Source organism: Theropithecus gelada, chromosome 6 (genome assembly GCF_003255815.1).
Source record: "Theropithecus gelada isolate Dixy chromosome 6, Tgel_1.0, whole genome shotgun sequence".
Classification (NCBI taxonomy): domain Eukaryota; kingdom Metazoa; phylum Chordata; class Mammalia; order Primates; family Cercopithecidae; genus Theropithecus; species Theropithecus gelada.
The window spans coordinates 59,343,851-59,364,705 of NC_037673.1; the positions used below are offsets into that span (position 1 = coordinate 59,343,851).

The 20,855-nt window shown below is 35.9% G+C and overlaps 1 protein-coding gene across 4 annotated transcripts in view; it reads left to right on the forward strand.

The window, feature by feature from the left end:
• KIF2A (kinesin family member 2A) overlaps positions 1–20,855 on the forward strand; it is an 86,361-nt gene that overhangs the window by 43,810 nt on the left and 21,696 nt on the right. For 3 of the 4 annotated variants that reach the window (XM_025389460.1, XM_025389464.1, XM_025389461.1), the window contains 13 exons: positions 1,225–1,279; positions 3,779–3,901; positions 4,471–4,571; positions 6,323–6,418; positions 8,839–8,893; positions 9,284–9,446; positions 12,379–12,469; positions 12,603–12,666; positions 13,588–13,679; positions 14,313–14,455; positions 14,826–15,030; positions 16,381–16,491; positions 17,532–17,599. In XM_025389460.1, coding sequence (XP_025245245.1) covers positions 1,225–1,279; positions 3,779–3,901; positions 4,471–4,571; positions 6,323–6,418; positions 8,839–8,893; positions 9,284–9,446; positions 12,379–12,469; positions 12,603–12,666; positions 13,588–13,679; positions 14,313–14,455; positions 14,826–15,030; positions 16,381–16,491; positions 17,532–17,599 — 1,367 coding nt within the window. The remainder of the gene's footprint in view (positions 1–1,224; positions 1,280–3,778; positions 3,902–4,470; positions 4,572–6,322; positions 6,419–8,838; positions 8,894–9,283; positions 9,447–12,378; positions 12,470–12,602; positions 12,667–13,587; positions 13,680–14,312; positions 14,456–14,825; positions 15,031–16,380; positions 16,492–17,531; positions 17,600–20,855) is intronic. The other variant, XM_025389462.1, reaches the window with a different exon arrangement.

Here is a 20,855-nt window from a genome sequence, read left to right on the forward strand (position 1 = left end):
TTGTTTTTTATATTCATCTTCAAAATAAAGGATCTTCACTGGAGGATCTTTATAGTTTATTCTTCCTGGTATATCATTAACAACCTTTACTGTACATTAGAATTACCTGGAATAGAATAAATCAGTATATTTTAAAAATAAATATTTACTATTAATGCTATCAATATTCAAGTTCCTTTATATATTTTCCTCTATCCTCCAAAAATATTCAGGAATTAATATGAGCCAGGCACTGATCTAAGGACTTTTCTTCACAACGACCTATGAGGTCATTACTACTGCTATTCCTGTTTCATTGATGAGAAAACTGAAACAAAGAGCGGTTAAGTAGCTTCACAATAATATGTGTTTTAATCATCATACTATGCTGCTAAAACCATGTAATAAATGTCATTTCTGAATAAGAGGGGGTAAAAAAATAAATATTTATTTTTATAAGTATTAAAAAGTATTTTTAAAGTATTAAAATAAATCAATATTTTTTAAAATACTGATTTATGGGCCCCACTCCCAGAGATTCAGTTTTATTTTACCTAAAGGGAGGCACTGGCATCAGTGTCCTTTTAATAGTACTCATCTGATTTGAATGTGTAGCCAAGGTTAAAACAACTACGTTATTTGATATCTTTTTTGAGATGAATAAAAGGAAGCCTTCATGAATAAATTAGAGGACCAAAAGTTTGCTGCCTTAATCTGTACAGTGTCCAAGTCTTAGAAACTCTTATGAAACTTTTTTAGGATAACTGACAATGTACATTTTATAGTATTCTGATATTTCAGTTTAACAAGGGGTTCTAAGCTGTCTAGAACTAATATTTTATGAATTACCCCCTCTTATTCAGAAATGACATGTATTACATGGTTTTAGCAGCATAGTATGATGATTAAAACACATATTATTGTGAAGCTACTTAACCTTTCTTTGTTTCAGTTTCCCCATCGATGAAATGGGACTAGCAGTAGTAATGACCTCATAGGTTGTTGTGAAGAAAGTCGTTAGATCAGTGCCTGGCTCATATTAATTCCTGAATATTTCTGGAGGGTAGGGGAAAATATATAAAGGAACTTGAATATTGATAGCATTAATAGTAATTCATTAAGATTATAGTTTTTCTTCATTTTGTTTTATATTCTTACATATCTGCCTACTTTCGTTTAATTGAAAGCAACTCAGATCATGATACATATGAGGAAAATATAATGAGCATTTTTTTCCTTTCATAGAATCGACGGACTGTGGCTTCCATTAAGAATGACCCTCCTCCAAGAGATAATAGAGGTAAAGTAAAATTTTATCTCTTAATTTTGGCTTTTGGCTTCTTAGTATGTTCCTGACGAGGTAAATCAAAAGTAAACATTACCCTTGATGTTGGTATTTATGTAAATTTTACCTGGTTAATTTTAAGAGGGGTTTTTTTTTTTTTTTTTGGCAGGGGGGTGTTTGTTTGTTTTGTTTTGTTTTTTGAGCAGGGTCTTGCTCTCTCACCCAGTCTGGAGTACAGTGGCATGAACACAGCTCACTATAGCCTTGACCTCCCAGGGTCAAATGATCCTCTTACCTCAGCCTCACATGTAGCTGGGACCACAAGCATGTGCCACCATGCCCAACTAATTTTTTTGATTTTTTTGTAGAGATAGCCTTTCCATGTTGCCTAGGCTGGTCTTGAACTCCTGGGCTCAAGTGATCCTCCTGACTTGGCCTCCCAAAGTGTTGGAATTACAGGTGTGAGCCACCGTGCCCAGCCTGGTGTCTCCTTGATTTCCTAATACAATATACCAATAATACTAAAAAATGATTTTGTCCGGGTGTGATGGCTCAGGCCTGTAATTCCCACACTTTGGGAGGCTGAAGCGGGTGGATCACCTGAGGTCAGTAGTTCGAGATCCCCCTGGGCCAACATGGTGAAACCCCGTCTCTACTGAAAATACAAAAAATTAGCCAGGCGTGGTGGCGGTGCCTGTAATCCTAGCTACTCATGAGGCTGAGACAGGAGAATTGCTTGAACCCGAGTGGCAGAGGTTGCAGTAAGCCGAGATCACGCAACTGCACTCCAGCCTGGGCGACAGAGTGAGATTCCGTCTCCAAAAAAAGAAAAATGATTTTTAAAATGTATGGGATGATGGCTGGGCACGGTGGCTCCTCCCTGAAATCCCAACACTTTGAGAGGCCGAGGCAGGTGGATAACCTGAGGTCAGGAGCTCAAGACCAGCCTGGCCAACATGGTGAAACTCCGTCTATAATAAAATACAAAAACTAGCCAAGTGTGGTGGCATATACCTGTAATCTCAGCTACTCAGGAGGCTGAGGCAGGAGGATCACTTGAACCCAGGAGGTGGAGGTTGCAATGAGCCAAGATTGTATCACTGCACTCCAGCCTGGGCAGTAGAGTGAGACCCTGTCTCAATAAATAAATAAATAGATAGATAGATAAATAAATAAATAAGTAAAAATAAAATGGATGGGATGAATATGAAACTATGAAATGCAATTTTTAATTCATCTTATTTACTAAATAATTTTGCAAATTCGAGAAGAATATCATGAGAAAGAAAGGAATGGGGAAAGAGTCAATTAGTTGGCTGATTTCACTAGCTGAAGAAAAGTTGAACACACATAAAAATTGTGTGGTTAACTGAAGTCTCCCATATATTTTCAGCCAGGACATGAAAAGCATAGTGAATGTATTTTCTGCTGTTTAGTGGTTCAGAATTGTCTTTTCTGGCAGTATTCTTTCTCTGTGTGTGTGGATGGTAGACCAGGATGGACAGAAGTATTAAAATGAGAGGCTGAAAGTAGAGGGACAGTCCTTCATTTAAACACTATCTTTTGAGTCTTATGTAAATTTATATTTCTTGTAAAATTTGATATTTATATTTAATTTTATATTCTTTTTTCTACTTGTATAATATCCACATTGAGAAATTCTCTGCTGAAGATTTGCATATTTGAGGAGCAAAGAGTGGGATTTGGAATATAGGGAGGGTTGAAGAATTCTAAGTTTTTACTCTCTGTATATATTTGATTAGTGTAAATTTAAAAAAATGAGAATACATGTAAAATTTATATTTTGCTGGGTGTGGTGGTTCACGCCTTTAATCCCATCACATTGGGAGGCCGATGTGGGTAGATCACCTGAGGTCAAGAGTTTGAGGCCAGCCTGACGAATATGGTGAAACCCCGTCTCTACTAAAATTACAAAAATGAACCGGGCCTAGTGGTGTGCGCCTGTAGTTCCAGCTACTCGGGAGGCTGAGGCAGGAGAATCACTTGAACCCAGGAGGTGGAGGTTGCAGTGAACCGAGATTGCACCACTGCACTCCAACCAGGGTGACAGAGCGAGACTCCATCTCAAAAAAAAAATTTATATTTTGCACACATATTTTAGGAGGATTTCTTTGCAGTTTAAAGTTTTAAGACATGGAGCGGTTTATATATACATATATGTGTATATTTTGTTTTCTTCACATATATATTTTAAAGGATTATTAAAAATCAAGCTTGGCTTTGGTTTTTATGTAAATTATTTAGATTGAATTTTGTAGCTAAAATTACATTGGTGAAAGCTAGGTCTGCACATATTACTTTGAAAGCCTCTTAGCTTATGTCAGTTTATTGAACAGAATTATAAACTATATTATATTTTACATATATAAATAGAAAACTTGGCAACTTACTAATGTAACTTTTAAGGATCAGGTTTTTGGGGATATCTCTTCCTTTTACTAAGGTTATCTTTCCTAATTTTCTATCCTGAATTAAATTTTTTTTTTCTTACAGTGGTTGGTTCAGCACGTGCACGGCCCAGTCAATTTCCTGAACAGTCTTCCTCTGCACAACAGAATGGTAGTGTTTCAGATATATCTCCAGTTCAAGCTGCAAAAAAGGAATTTGGACCCCCTTGTATGTAAATTATGTATCAAGGATTTAGTCATTTTAGGCATACATGTATTCTCTCTTGGTCATCCTTTTTAAATCCTCAAAGAGTAAACAGTCTAAATACAAGCTTGATTGCAGATTTCATTTTACCACTGTGGAAAATTTAACTTCTTTTTATTAGTTTAGTCTGTTAATTGGGTTTTTTAAAGTATATTTTGGAGCAAAAATTTTTTTGTGAAATTATAGCAATGTTTCAGTTTGAGTTTAAAATTCTGGTCAGATGATAATTTGTCAGATGTTACAGAAGAAAGTCTTGTGCTCCTTGATTCTTTGAATTCAAAAATGTTTGTTTCTAAACCAAGAGATGACATGTATCAATATGTTTGAGTCATTTTTCTGGACTCTCATCTGTACATTGTCCTATTTTAGTTTTGGTAAAGCAGTTGATTAAGTAAAGCTCACATAGTTGTTATAGGCATGCTTTGTCACTGTGTACCTTTTGTGTGTGTGTGGTGAAGTTATACATAAAAAAATATAATATTAGTACTCTAAAAAAGAAAACTATACTTCTACAGCTCATGTTGTCTTTTCAGCACGTAGAAAATCTAATTGTGTGAAAGAAGTAGAAAAACTGCAAGAAAAACGAGAAAAAAGGAGATTGCAACAGCAAGAACTTAGAGAAAAAAGAGCCCAGGTTCGTAACATAAACATATATTTTGTTTATATACTAACCAGCGATTAGATTGTATCAGTGAAGGTAATTGATGTGACAAAAATAAGGCATTTTTCTGGAGAATTTTAAGAATTCCTTAAATTGATATTGAGGAATAATATAAACTCATGTGAAAATAAGTTACCATAACACGTTTTTACTGTATTGTTCTTTTCATGTTTTATGGGTATGTGTTAACGCTAAAATTTGTTCCATTAAGAAAAAGCCATTGTGTTACAGAATGCTAATGTGTATAGTATAACATTTAAGAATTTTTATTTTAAAAAGACCTAAAAATACATTGGGAAAAATATCTAGTTAAAGTGCATAATTAAACTATAAATTTTATTATTGTTTTTGTATGGTTAATAAGTTCACATGTCTTAGTGAAACAGGGGAAATTCCTTGTGTTTTGATTTATGCCACATATGAAGAGTGGATCTCTATTATGTCCCCCTTGGGGTCCCTTCAGATGGTGGCAAGACTGCTTAATAGCAGTGGGAAAATTGCACAGAGAACTGGTCTTTTACCCTTCTACAGGTCTTTACATGTTAGACATTTTGTTATTATACATATAACTCCACCATTGTGCTTGTATGGCATCTATTACATTCTCAGAACTACTCTTCTCTAATAAAACATCAGGATTATTTATTTACTAGTATGTTCAAATGCCCTTAATCATGTGAAACTACCAGTTCAGATGTTGTGTTGTAGAATTGTGGACCTAGTATTATATCCAACCTGAATGGATCAGCTTTTATCTGAAAGTGACCTGAGAATGACCAACTGGGTTTTGAAATAAATAATAAAACAGATTATCTACTAATACTTAGCATAGATGCCACCTGGTGTTTCCTGTGGGTACTTCATAATACTTACACATCTCTCTGTGATCTCTTAATTCTCACTTCACAGTCTGCTTCTCAGTTGACATAGGTGGTATTATTTCCTAGAAGAAGGTTAATTTAAAGTAAGTTTCAGTAACAGTTTGTAATTTAGTTGCATTCAAAAAAAAATCTGAATATGATGTATAAAAAATGTGACTTCTTAGAATGATTAATAATTTATTGTTTAAGGCTGTTGACTATTGTTATTTGTATCTTAATCTGAATTTTCTGTTTTGAAGCCAAATAAATTGTAGTTGGCATTCAAAAATTTGAATTTTAAAGATTTTTAAAAAATGATCTTGGCTTCTGATTCCTTTAGTTCTATGTTCTGTCGATTTGGGGCAGTTTTGTTATTACTTAGTATTTTTTAGAGGGTCAGCAAATATAGAAAATGAAGACAAATGAATCTGTATTTATACTTTGCTGAAACACTGGATTAAATTAGAAGATAAATCTACTTAAATGAATTTTCCTAGAATTTCAGCTTTTCTAGAGTTATTTGCCAGTGGTTAACATGAGCATTATTTCTCTGTTGCTCCATTTTATACAATAATTAAGGTATATGTATAACAGGTAGATTTTTGAAATAGGTAAATGGTAACTTCAATGAAGAGTCTTTAATTTGGAGTTAACGGAATGCATACAGACTAAGAGAACTGTGTTTGTAATATGAAAGTGGTTCAGAGCTGATTATGAAACCACAACTGTGAAACTATATCATATCATCAGTTTGAGTTTAGGCTTGGTTATGACAAATGGCACAATTTAATTTTCAAGCCAAATATAAATGCAAAAAATACATTATTATATTTATAATGGTGAATTCTCTCTGTCTTCTAATAGGACGTTGATGCTACAAACCCAAATTATGAAATTATGTGTATGATCAGAGACTTTAGAGGAAGTTTGGATTATAGACCATTAACAACAGCAGATCCTGTAAGATTCTTTGCAAACCATTATTCTGGAACTTTTTATGCTTCAAATAAAAACATGTATTTGACACTTGCTAAATTCATACTGTGTTCAGCTATGTAGTTTTTCCTTTCCTTATGGGTGCTCGTTCACCATATGTTAAGAAAAGTAATTATCCACATTAATGCTCGTTTTCCATAATTTAGTATATGAGATATGCTGCCTATAGCGATGTCCTTCTTAAAGCAAAACCTCCCTGTCTTTGGAAGGGCAGAGCAACACTTAAAGGAGTGATAGCAGAAGACTCACTTTCCTTTCTGGCTATGAATTATACTTTGATCTCAGTTCCAAGTTTATCTTTGTCTTGGGCTATAGATCCCACCATCATTTCTAATTTACTGTTGGTAATTTGTTAGTTTTAAATGTTACTCTGGCTTTTAACGATAAGTGATGGTTGTTGAGGGCTGCAGTGGACCAGAAATCTAGAACTGGAAAAAATCCTCTGCTCTTATTACTCCACTCCCTTGCTGTTGATGAATGAGAATTCATTGGACAGGGAATGCTTTTTTTTTTTTTTTTTTGAGACGGAGTCTTGCTCTGTTGCCCAGGCTGGAATGCAATGGTGTGATCTCCGCCTCCCGGTTCAAGCGATTCTCCTGTCTCACCCTCCCGAGTAGCTGGGACTACAGGCATCTGCCACCACACCCAGCTAATTTTTGTATTTTTAGTAAAAACGGGGTTTCACCCTTTTGGTCAGGCTGGTCTCAAACTCCTGACCTCAGATGATCCACCCTCCTTCGCCTCCCAAAGTGCTGGGATTACAGGTGTGAGCCACCGCTCCCAGCCAGGAATGCTTTTATAACTAATTGGTACTTATAAAAAATAATCTATCTGATATAACATATACAGAATGTGTTAGTTACAAAAAAGACATTTGTGTTAGATAGATGTATTATATAGAATTGTTGATAGTACTTGTATCCCACATATTTTAGGCCTTGCTATTCCTTCATGTATTTCACTTACTACACGGGAGCTCACCCTTTAGGACAGGAATTGGCAAACGTTTTCTGCAAGGGTCTTTGGCTTTGGAACTATATGGTCTTTGTCACAATTACTGAACTCTGCCATTGTATTGTAAAAGCAACCATACACAATACATAAATGATGGGTATGACATTTGTTTCAATCAATGTGTGTCAGCAAAACTTTGCAGAAGAAGTAGGTAGTAGCTAAATTAGGCCCACAGGCCATACTGTGCCAATCCTTGATTTATGTTAATATTATTATTAAAATGAGGCATGTATTGGGAACAAAAATTTTATAAAAAAATAGGCATAAGAACTGGCATATTTATAAAATAGTTCAAATGATTTGGCTCAGTAATCATCTGAGAATCCTGTTTCTTGCCAGTAATTATCTTTGCTAGCAACTTTCCCTATGATCAACCTATATGTCACTTAGTAGAATAGAAATGTTTACTTTTGTTGTGTATAGCACATCTTGAAGTGGATAATACAGCTTTTTTTTTTTTTTTTTTGGAGACAGAGTCTTCTCTGTTGCCCAGGCTGGAGTATAATGGCAGGATCTTGGCTCACTGCAATCTCCACTTCCCAAGTTCAGGCAGTTCTCATACCTCATGCCTCATCCCTCATGCCTCATGCCTCAGCCACCCGAGTAGCTGGAATTACAGGCGTGCACCACCATGCCCAGCTAGTTTTTGTATTTTTAGTAGAGACAGAGTTTTACCATGTTGGCCAGGCTGGTCTTGAACTCCTGACCTCACCTGCCTCGGCCTCCCAAAGTGCTGGGATTACCCACTGCGCCTGGCATCACAGCTTTTTTTTTTTTTTGGTCCTGAGATGGAGTCTCACTGTCGCCCAGGCTGGTGGGCAGCGGCATAATCTCGGCCCACTACAACCTCTGCCTCCCAGGTTCAAGTGATTCTCCCACCTCAGCCTCCCGAGTAGCTGGGACTACAGGCATGCACCACCACTCCCGGCTAATTTTTGTATTTTTAGTAGAGATGGGATTTCTCCGTGTTGGCCAGGCTGGTCTCAAACTCCTGACCTCAGGCGATCTGCCCACCTCAGCCTCCCAAAGTGCTGGGATTATAGGAATGAGCCACCACATGGCCTCCTCATAGCTTCTTAATGTGAACTTAATGCTACTAACAACAGTAGTACCCTCTACAAAATTGTTTCCTAAGGTGATGGTTTTCCAAATAACAAAATGAATAAGTTTCCATTACACTCAGAATTCTAGAAGTAATTATATCTGGCAACCATTAAAATTTGTGCAAAGCTAATTTGTTTTTTAAGCTTACCTATCATTTATGCTATGTATACATTTCTAAAACCCCTGGAGGAAATACTACATAATTGACGTTTCAGTGTTTTACATGACAGTGATAATCACTGAAATAAAATACTTTTTATTTCTAGATTGATGAACATAGGATATGTGTGTGTGTAAGAAAACGACCACTCAATAAAAAAGGTATGGCACTTAATGAGCTCTAATAAAAGATTGATTTTATCTTATTTGTAATGTATTTTTATAATAGCAAATCAAATTGGTTTGGAAAAATGTAAATCATTTCCTTTGATTTGTATGTAACCATTATGCAGATTTCTATGGCTAAACTTGTCAGTTTGTTATTGCTCTGAATCATTGCCATTTCGAGTCTTGCTTCACAGAAATCTTGATTTTGTTTTTACTTTGCTGTTGAAATATTTTGTCTTAATGAGTTGCATATTTATGGGATATTATCTTTATATGTAGAGAACTTCCTACATGTATCTTAATTCTTACTACTTAAATAATTTTTGTATATGAACTCAAATGCTGTGAAAATTATTGGGCATTGATTTTCATTTATTCTTTTAGAAACACAAATGAAAGATCTTGATGTAATCACAATTCCGAGTAAAGATGTTGTGATGGTACATGAACCAAAACAAAAAGTAGATTTAACAAGATACCTAGAAAACCAAACATTTCGTTTTGATTATGCCTTTGATGACTCAGCTCCTAATGAAATGGTTTACAGGTAGGTAAATTCATTTTAAATCAGAATTTTGTTCTTACGCCATGTGGTCATCAACACCTTGAAATTTACATTAATTGTGGGATATTTCTTAAGAGGTGCAATATGCTGTTTTATTCTGAGTTTAAACAAAGAGAATGTAATAAATGCTGTAATGAATATTAACACTGGTTCTCTGTAATGCTCCCTGAAATCACAGTTTCCATTGCTACTTGCTAAATAGCTTATTACACATATATATACATATATACATATCAAACAAACCGTGTATATGGATAAGAAATTTCTGGAAAATGTTAACATAACCTCTAGTAATAGGATATGATGAGGAGAACTTTTAATTTTTACCTTTTAATCTCTGTACTAATAAAGAAACTTGAAATGTTTGAGGCATGGTCTTGCTCTGTTGCCCAGACTGGAGTGCAGTGGCACGATCACAGCTCACTGCAGCCTCGACCTCCCAGGCTCAGGTGATCTTCCCATCTCAGCCTCCTAAGTAGCTGGGACCACAGGCATGCACCACCACACCCAGCTAATATTTGTACTTTTTGTGGAGTTGAGGTTTCATATGTTGCCCAGGCTAACCTCAGACTTCTGAGCTCAAGTGATCTGCCCGCCTTCGCCTCCCAAAGTGCTGGGATTACAGGCGTGAGCCACTGTTATGCCTGGCCAAAATACCTGTTATCAGTAAATTATTAATTTATCTAAATCTGTATTTATTATGTATCGTTACTTAAGGCGAAAAAGTTACGTACTTGCATTTAAATTTGTCATCTTTAAGCTTGGAGATAGTTTTAGTACATGAGATTCTTATATGTTTTCTGTATTCAACTTATAAATAATTCAAATTTACCTGTATTATACATTGGTATCTCAAATTTTTATGCCAGATTTAGATTTTCATACATAAGTTTGCAAACATTTCTAATAATTACAACATCAGTTTTAGCAGTATTGTTATTTTGGTTTATCTAGGAATATAACTGTCTTTGTAATTGCTTGAATGCTATACCTGGTTGCCCTTTTTCATAAAAATGCCTAGAAAGGAGAAAATTAGAGTTAATGAGACTAAGAATTGAAGGTGTTACAAAGGAAATCGTTTTGAGACCAACTCCTTTTGTCTTCACCAAGTGTACTGGGTAGTCAGTTGTTAAAAAAAAAAAAGGATCAAGTTAAAGAACATATGAATACTACATAGAAATATTTGTGGAGAATGTATTTAAAGGGGAATCATAATTGTTAATTGTAGAATTTTTTTTAGCTTTCTGAAGAGTCCACTCTTCCTTTTCATTCCCTCTTTCTACTCCTGCCTCATAAAATATAAGTTTGACTTTTATAATAGTTTTTAAAAAATTATTACAAATACAGGCATGTTTCTGGGTGTATGATTTAGTTTTTATGATTTTGTTTTTACCCTGTATTTATGTTTCTTAACTTTATCAATATTTATCCTTCTCCTCTATCTCTTATACTTAACTATTACGGATTGAGGAGTTACATGTTTTTTTGTGGGGAGGTTTGGGAGGGCGGGGTTGATCTAACTACTTAGCAGGCTCATCCCTAGTTCTTTTTGATCAGAACTTTTTCCTGCTCTTTTTGTTCTGTACTTTCTTCAGTTTTGCCTTTTACAAAACAAAGACAGCAGTTATATAAAATGTTCTACTTGTAGATCTGTTTTCCATCTTTTTTTTTTTTTTCTTTTTGAGACGGAGTTTCGCTCTTGTTGCCCAGGCTGGAGTGCAGTGGCGCGATCTCGGCTCATTGCAAGCTCCGTCTCCCCGGTTCAAGTGATTCTGCCTCAGCCTCATGAGTAGCTGGGATTACAGACGTGTGCCACCATGCTCGGCTGATTTTGTATTTTTAGTAGGGACAGGATTTTACCATATTGGTTAGGCCGGTCTCAAACTCTTGACTTAAAGTGATCCACCCACCTCAGCCTCCCAAAGTGTTGGGATTAGAGGCATGAGCCACTACGCCTGGCCTCCATCATACTTTTTAGTTTACTGTTCAGGAAAAAATTACTTCTTATACCTTCCCACCTTTTAATTTTAACTCTAGCAGTGGGTTATACCAATACGTTTGAAATATAATTCAAGGCCAGGCATGGTGGCTCACGCCTGTAATCCCAGCACTTTGGGAGGCCAAGGCAGGTGGATCGCCTGAGGTCAGGAGTTTGAGACCAGCCTGGCCAACGTGGTGAAACCCCATCTCTACTAAAAATACAAAAGTTAGCTGGGCGTGGTGGCAGGTGCCTGTAATCCCAGCTACTCAGAGACTGAGGCAGGAGAATTGCTTGAACTCGGGAGGCGGAGGTTCCAGTGAGCTGAGATTGCGCCATTTGCACTCCAGCCTGGGGGACAAGACTGAGACTTCATCTCAAAAAAAGAAAAAAAGAAATATAATTCAAACCATAATATTTAGGTATCATTTTCCAAAATTGAGGCTGTCAACTTATTAATAGAATTCAATGTCCTATAAGCACAATTTATATTCTTTTTCCTTAAGTGTAAATTACTTGTCTAAATTCAAGGTAGTCATCATTTTTCTATTTATTTAGATGGTCTAAAATAATATTTTTGCAGTTTTTTTCCTCTGTTAACTTTTTAAAATTGAGATTACCACTCTTGTTTATTCTGTTTTTGTTGAAATTATAATACTTTTTGTTTTTATTGTATATGCCTTATTGTGACCATTGTTTATTATGGAAATATTGCTTGAAATTATGCTTTAAGTAGCTTTAAGTAATTTTAGCATATGATATTTAAAATTCTTAAATCAATTCTTTGATATTGTTATTTAAAATTTTTAACAAAGATTTGTTTAGAATCTTGCTGTTAAGTTTTGTTTATTAATAAAATACTTTGTATTACTCAGCATTACTTTTATTCATCAAAATATTGGTGACACATTCTGACTGATGCATTTTATTTTTAAGGTTTACTGCTAGACCACTAGTGGAAACTATATTTGAAAGAGGAATGGCTACATGCTTTGCTTATGGGCAGACTGGAAGTGGAAAAACTCATGTAAGTGATTTATTAAAGTTACATTCTGGTATGAAGCTACAGTTTCTTTTCCTTATAGCTTAATTCCAAGACCTAAATTCTTAAGAGTTATTCCTGAGTAATGTCTGTTCTTTATTTTCTTTTTAAAATATAGACTATGGGTGGTGACTTTTCAGGAAAGAACCAAGATTGTTCTAAAGGAATTTATGCATTAGCAGGTAACTGTCCTTTTTCCATATAATTTGGAATATTCTTCTTAGGTATTATTCAGGTAACTTTGAAATAAGGCTTTAAAATATTGTTCAGCAACTATAATGCTATATTGACTGTCTATTATGTCAATTATAGGTTATTAGATTGCTTGAAAAGAACTGTAAGATTATATATTCACAAGATTTTTTTTTTTTTTTTTTAAGAAGAAAAGAACTGTAGGCTGGGCGTGGTGGTTCACGCCTATAATCCCTGCACTTTGGGAGGCCAAGGTGGGTGGATCACTTGAGGTCAGGAGTTCGAGACCAGCCTGGCCAACATGGTGAAACCCCATCTCTACTAAAAATACGAAAAAAAAACTTAGCCAGGTGTGGTGGCAGGCACCTGTAATCCCAGCTACTCAGGAGGCTAAGACAGAAGAATCGTTTGAACCCAGGAAGCAGAGGTTGCAGTGAGCCAAGACCACGCCACTGCATTCCAGCCTGGGCAACAGAGCAAGACCCCATCTCAAAAACAAACAAAAAAACCTGTAAGATTGACTTTGAGGGGGCAGAAATCTTGATTATATTTGTCAGCGTATTCTAGCACATTGTTGGAGATTAGTCTCAATTGTTGAATTTCTGAACTGTAAAAAGCTAGCTATGGTATGAGAATAACTTCATTATGACCACTTGTAATTTTATGCTATTTATAAATAGAAATACTAATATATATAAATGAAAGTAGCACCCTTTTATGCAATATGAAAGAGAATAGCTTCTATTAATACTATTTTTTGTAAAATCAATATTCACTTTATTTCTCATTTTTATTATTGATACTATTATCCTAGGTAAAGATTAGCTGATTTCTCTAGAAATAGACAATTTGAGTTGCTTTTTAAAAATATTTATTGCATCTCAATTTTCTGTATATGAAATTCTTGACAGCTCGAGATGTCTTTTTAATGCTAAAGAAGCCAAACTATAAGAAGCTAGAACTTCAAGTATATGCAACCTTCTTTGAAATTTATAGTGGAAAGGTAAGTGGGAACTTTTTTAATTTTAATTTTTTAAAATATATATATATATATAAAAAAAACATAACATTTGCCATTTTAACCATTTTTAAGTTCAGTGGCATTAAATATATTCACATTGTTGTGCAGCCTTGACCACCGTAATTTATGTGTATTTAGAACTTTTATGTTAGAATTTATGAGTTTTTTTTAAAATGTCCTTTGAAACTTTTCAACTTCAATGTTGAGAATTCTTATTCTAATTATTATTTTAATCTCTGAAATAATTCTTAAACTCTGGGTGACTTATTTTTATAGAACTGATATTTTAATTGCCACAGGATCTCGCTCTGTCACCCATGCTGGAGTGCAGTGGCATGATCACAGCTCACTGTAGCTTCAATCTCGTGAGCTTCCCGCCTCAGCTTTCCTAGTAGCTGCGACTATAGGCATGCACCACCATGCCCAGCTAATTTTTTTTGTTTTTAGCAGAGACAGCGTCTCACTATGTTGCCCAGGCTGGTTTTGAACTCCTGAGCTCAAGCCATCCTCCTGCCTCAGCCTCCCAAAATGCTGGGATTGCAGGCGTGAGCCACTGTGCCTAGCCTCTTTTTTACTTTAAAGCTAGTTTTCTAATTTGAATATGGTTTTTCATAGGTGTTTGACTTGCTAAATAGGAAAACAAAATTAAGAGTTCTAGAAGATGGAAAACAGCAGGTTCAAGTGGTGGGATTACAGGAACGGGAGGTCAAATGTGTTGAAGATGTACTGAAACTCATTGACATAGGCAACAGTTGCAGGTAAATTTCATTTTGATTAAGAAAGGAAACTTCAGTTTTAGAAACTTTGGGTATAGCATAACAAAACGAGGATGTTATCTGTCAATACATCTTGGAAGTAAAAATCATTGTTCATAAAAACTTGTGTTACATGTAAGTGTGAGTGACAGTTATTATATTGATACTATATTACAAATATATTAGAAATATGCCAGATTAAATTGTATGAATCTGGTTCTATGTGTTACAACTCAGTGTCTTATCTGTGTTTAAAAGATGAAAACTAGCTAAATCGGTGTTTGTTGCTGCTGTTGTTTTTAATGAAAATAATGTGGTTTGAACATGTTAATTGAAGTTTTTATGTATCAAGATGTCCCTAATCATATTGCAGAACATCCGGTCAAACATCTGCAAATGCACATTCATCTCGGAGCCATGCAGTGTTTCAGATTATTCTTAGAAGGAAAGGAAAACTACATGGCAAATTTTCTCTCATTGATTTGGCTGGAAATGAAAGAGGAGCTGATACTTCCAGTGCGGACAGGCAAACTAGGCTTGAAGGTGCTGAAATTAATAAAAGCCTTTTAGCACTCAAGGTAAATAAAATATATTTTATCATGAAAGGTCTTTTGCTTTTAACTTTAATTTTCTTTACTCAGTTGCAAAATAATAGTACTTGTTTTACCTAATGAAAAGAGAGGTTTCTGAAATTCAGATGCTTATAATTTATAATGTGATTTTATTATACCCAGAATTTTTCCTTGCACACATCCTTTATTCTTTTTAGATGGGATAAAGGATATGTGAGAGAGTAGGTCAGTTCTGGGGCTACATAGGTAGACTCCAGAGGGTCTTTATTTTTCTTGAGACTGAGTCTTGCTCTGTTGCCCAGACTGGAGTACTCTCAGTATAGTCTCAGGTGCAATCTCAGCTCACTGCAACTTCCACCTCCTGGGTTCAAGCCATTCTCCTACTTCAACCTCCCCAGCGGCTGGGATTACAGGCACGTACCACCACGCCCAGCTAATATTTGTGTTTTTAGTAGATAGGGGTTTCACCATGTTGGCTAGGCTGGTCTCGAACTTCTGACGTCGTGATCTACCTTCCAAAGTGCTTGAATTACAGGCACGAGCCACTGTGCCCAGCCCAGAGGGTCTTAATCAGCCATATTTTCTAGGAGGAGGGCAATGAACCACTGAATTGAGCTAAGAAATAGTTTCTCAGAAAAATGTGGAATGGCTTTCAAAATGTTAGGCCAGGTTATTACATATTTTCCTTGAGTAGAAAAGCAAAGCTGGGAAGGCTATAATAAGACTGTGTTTTTTTCTTTTGGAGTGCCATGTTAAGAAATTAACTTTTTACAGTTATCCTACTGCCTGTCACTTTCAAACACTAGTCATAGTTTCCAGAAATATCTCTTGGAAGAATAAAGTAGGTTTTTTTGTTGTCATTTTTTATTTTCTTGAATTAGCATTTGTGGAAACATCTACACTATGCTTTAAAACTGTTGGCCAGGCGCAGTGGCTCACACCTGTAATCCCAGGACTTTGGGAGGCTGAGGCGGGTGGATCCCCTGAGATTAGGAGTTCAATACCAGCCTGGCCAACATGGTGAAGCCCCATCTCTACTAAAAATACAAAGCTTAGCCAGGCATGGTGGCAGGCACCTGTAATCCCAGCTACTTGGGAGCCTGGGGTAGGAGAATTGCCTGAAGCCCGGAGGCAAAGGTTGTAGTGAGCCAAGATTGTGCCACCACACTCCAGCCTGGGTGACAGAGCGAGACTTTGTCTCAAAAAAAATAAATAAATAAAACTGTTAATAGAATTTTCACAGCTGATCAGACCTTAAATGTTGAAGTTGTAGTAAGAGACCTTTTAACATATGTTAATTAAGATTACCCTTTATAAGAAAGACTAATCTGTGAGACTTGTTTTCTTAATTTTCAGGAGTGCATCAGAGCCTTAGGTAGAAATAAACCTCATACTCCTTTCCGTGCAAGTAAACTCACTCAGGTGTTAAGAGATTCTTTCATAGGTGAAAACTCTCGTACCTGCATGGTAAGTTTATTTTTTGTTTGTTTTATTTTAATCCTGAAGGAATAACTACACAATATTTATGGAAAATGTATTAGTGACAATCATTTGAAACCTTCTATTATGAGTGATATGGTGATATTTAAGATGTGGTCCCTCCCACTCTGATAGAGAGGATTATATTGCAGTTATATAATTTCAGCATCTAGGTGTTCTCGAGGGCTGGTCTTTCTTGATTTTTTTCCTTTTTCGTTTTCTCTTTCTCTTTCTCTCTCTTTCATTTTGAGTATAGGTCACACTTTTCTTTATGGTCATATGTCTGGTAATTTGGGGTTATATCATGTGTATTATGAATGAACGTAGAGACTGGATTCTGTTATGTTCTTCTGAAGGTTATTGGTTTTTTGTTTAGCAGAAATTTAAACTTACTCCAAACTCTTATCTCCCCGGGGCAACAACTGTAATTGAAAGCTTTGTTTAGTCCTTTCAGATTTAGCTGTGTTGCCTATAGTTTGCCTTGTGTATGTCTAGGTCAGGAATCAGCTAGGGATTTGGGCAGTTTATATATAAAAGTTTGTCCCAGAAGGGAGAGTACCACACTCTCTGTAGCACTTTCCCTTCTGGGACAAAGTTTACTTTTCCAGCTGCTATGAAGTGCACTCCCAAACTATATCCTTTAATTTCTTAACCAGAGAGACTGCAAGTTTTCAGTTAAGTTTTAGTTGCCCTGTGTGACAGCAGCAGAGCTTGCCCTCTGTTAAAAAGCTGTTTAAAAAAAAAAAGTCGGGTGGAGTGGGGATCAGTCAGTACTATTCCTTCCAGGTGTTAACCTCCTCCATTTCTGCTGGATTTTGATTGTTTTCTGGTGCCTTCATAGTTTGTATTTAACTAGACTTTATCTGATTATAGATATGATAATATAATCTTGGAGTTGAGATAACATTAATAAGTCTTTATTTTTAAATAATCATGGTAAGATTAGACCTAAATGAGCTGCATGTCGGTATTATTGTCTTGATCATTTATGACATTTTCTTTACCTCTGCATTTTTTTTTTCCTGTAGATTGCCACAATCTCTCCAGGAATGGCATCCTGTGAAAATACTCTTAATACGTTAAGATATGCAAATAGGTATGAGAGATAGTTCTCCATTTTGAAATTTGAGGGGAGTAGAGCAGTATGCAGTATAATTTAATATCTGATAGGGTAAATCTTACTACATTATTCTTTCAATTTTCAAAAAAAAAAATGTTTTGCATATTATTCCTTAAGATGATATGTAGAATCATTTTGTCAAATTCTAAAAATCAGTGGAAATGGGTAATTTGGGAAGGGATTAATCACTTTAGTAAAATTGGTGTTTTTATCCTAGAACAAGGTTTCCATTTCACTGTTTTATTTCCTAATATTTTACTGCATTTAAATCATGCAAATTATTCTTATTACATTAAGACTCTGAAGTAAATCAATGTCAGGGACTAGTTTGTATTTCTTAAATTGTTTTGGTATATGGTCCAGATTATTCCTGATAATATTAAATGCTATATATGGGGAATCTAGGATTTGAGGAAAAAGTGATAGCACAGTTCTTTCTGGTGTTCCTTTTTTTTTTTTTATTTAATTTATTTTTTTGAGACAGAGTCTCGTTCTGTCACTCAGGCTGGAGTGCAGTGGTGTGATCTCAGCTCACTGCAACCTCCAGTTCCTGGGTTCAAGCGATTTTCCTGCCTCAGTCTCCTGGGTATCTGGGACCACAGGCGTGTGCCACCACACCCGGCTAATTTTTATATTTTTAGTAGAGGCTGCGTTTCACTATGTTGGCTAGGCTGGTCTTGAACTCCTGACCTCAGGTGATCCACCCACCTCGGCCACCCAAAGTGCTAGGATTACAGCCGTGAGCCACCCCGCCTGGCCCTTTCTGGTGTACTATGTGGGTTACATTTTTGTTATTCATATTAATAGTCTTAAAAACGTTATAAATATTATAACTGGGTTATTACAGATAGAAGGACAGAATGCATTATAGACTACTAAAGCAGTTTATTCTATATAGTCATGAAATGCCTTTGGAACTTTGAATTATAACGGGCATATTTATATATGATCCATAGATTTTTTTTCCCCACTTCTCTTGAGTGACTTTATTTACCACTGATCTTATTTTGAATGACTGTTTAATGTTAAATTTCTCTTCTCACATGTTAAATTTGTGATTTTAACCTAGAGACAAAATTCCTCTTTGTAATCCATTTCTAGTATAGCAGTTCTCTTAATTCTAGTATAACAGTTCTCTTAATTTTGCTGGACAGAAGTATCTGTCCTATTTCTTTGTTTTAATCACTATGGAAATGTTATTTTAAAATTTTTTATTAAAATGTAAAATACTTATGCATATAGAAAAGTACCTAAAGTATAAGTGAATAATTAAATGGATAATGGATATTTATAAAGTGAAAACTCCTGTCATTGGTTTGGGAAATAGAGCATTATTGGCCCCCCCAGAAGGTTCCCCATGTGCTCCTTCCTGTTCACAAATCCTGAATAACATGCCTTATTCATTTATCTCTACCCCGATGTAACCCATGTATTAACTTCTGTGGAATACTTTACTTGTTTTTTTTGTCCTCTTCATAAAAATAATTTTACTACCTATGAATGTTATCTCTCGGTAACATAGGTAGCTGTATTTGAACATTACACAAATGGTATTATAACCCCCCAGATTTTTTTGCATCTTGTTTCTAAAGAGATTTTTTTAATGGTAGTAAACACTGTTGGACAGTATAAACCTATTGAGCTTTTGTAAAAAGGTATTAAAATATAATCACTTCTTTAAAAATGTAATAGGGCCAGGTGCGGTGCCTTATACCTTTAATCCCAGTGCTTTTGGTGGCCCAGGCGGGTGGATTGCTTGAGCCCAGAAATTCAAGACCAGCCTGGGCAACATAGCAAAACCCCATCTCTATAAAAAAATACAAAAATTAGCCTGGTGTAGTGGCTTGCATCTGTAGTCCCAGGCACTTGGGGGGCTGAGGTGAGAGGATTGCTTGAACCTGGAATGTTGAATCTACAGTGAGTTGTGATCACACCACTGTACTCTAGCCTGGGCAACAGAGCAAGACCTTGTCTTAAAAAAGAAAAAAGTAATAGAACTACATTTCTAAGTATGAACTATTGTATTTTCTAAATTTAATCCCTCTTAAAGTTTGAATTATGAGCTCGTAGCTTATTGTGTTAGTTTTAATTGATCTTTGTAATTAACATTTTTGATATGTGGGATTTTTATCATTAATTTAAAATGTTTCTTATTTCAGAATAATTCTTGAGAAAGATGAGGAACAGCCTAGTGTAGTAGATTCTTGCCATGTTATAGAATTAAAACAAACAAAACCCCTCTGTTTCTTAAGATTTGAGACGACAAAAGATTGCTCCCTAATATTGTGAAAATGCTATATCTAGCTGTTCCTCTAGTTCGCTTAGGTCAAAGTAAAATGTTTTAACCTACTGTTATATCATGTAACTCACTTGCAACATGACTAACCATTTGGGACACTATATTAATCCGTTCTCACACTGCTACAAAGGAATACCTGAGACTGGGGAATTTACGAAGGTTTATTTGACTCACAGTTCAGCATGGCCACAGAGGCCTCAGGAAACTTACAGTCATGGTGGAAGGGGAAGGGGAAGCAAGGCACCTTCACAAGGTAGCAGGAAGGAGAAGCGCCAAGCAAACTTGGGAAGAGCCTCCTATAAAACTATTAGATCTTATGAGAACTCACTATCACGAGAACAGCATGGAGGAAGTTGCCCCCATGATTCAATTACCTCCACCTGGTCTCTCCCTTGACACTTGGAAATAATAATTCAAGATGAGATTTGAGTGGGGACACAGGGCCTAACCACATCAGACACATAATTTTTTCAATTTTATTTCCAAATCTCTAGGAATAAAGATTTTCAACCTTCCTTGATACTCATACCAATGTTTTATGACCTTAAGAGTCAATATTTTTTTTTAACAGCCAAAAATAATTAATTCCTCCTTTATGCTAAATCTGCCTTATTTTATTTTTTTTATTTTATTTTATTTTATTTTTTTTTTTTGAGACGGAGTCTCGCTGTGTCGCCCAGGCTGGAGTGCAGTGGCACGATCTCGGCTCACTGCAAGCTCCGCCTCCCGGGTTCACGCCATTCTCCCGCCTCAGCCTCCGAGTAGCTGGGACTACAGGCGCCCGCCACCACGCCCGGCTAGTTTTTGTATTTTTAGTAGAGACGGGGTTTCACCATGTTAGCCAGGATGGTCTCGATCTCCTGACCTCGTGATCCACCCGCCTCGGCCTCCCAAAGTGCTGGGATTACAGGCTTGAGCCACCGCGCCCCGCCA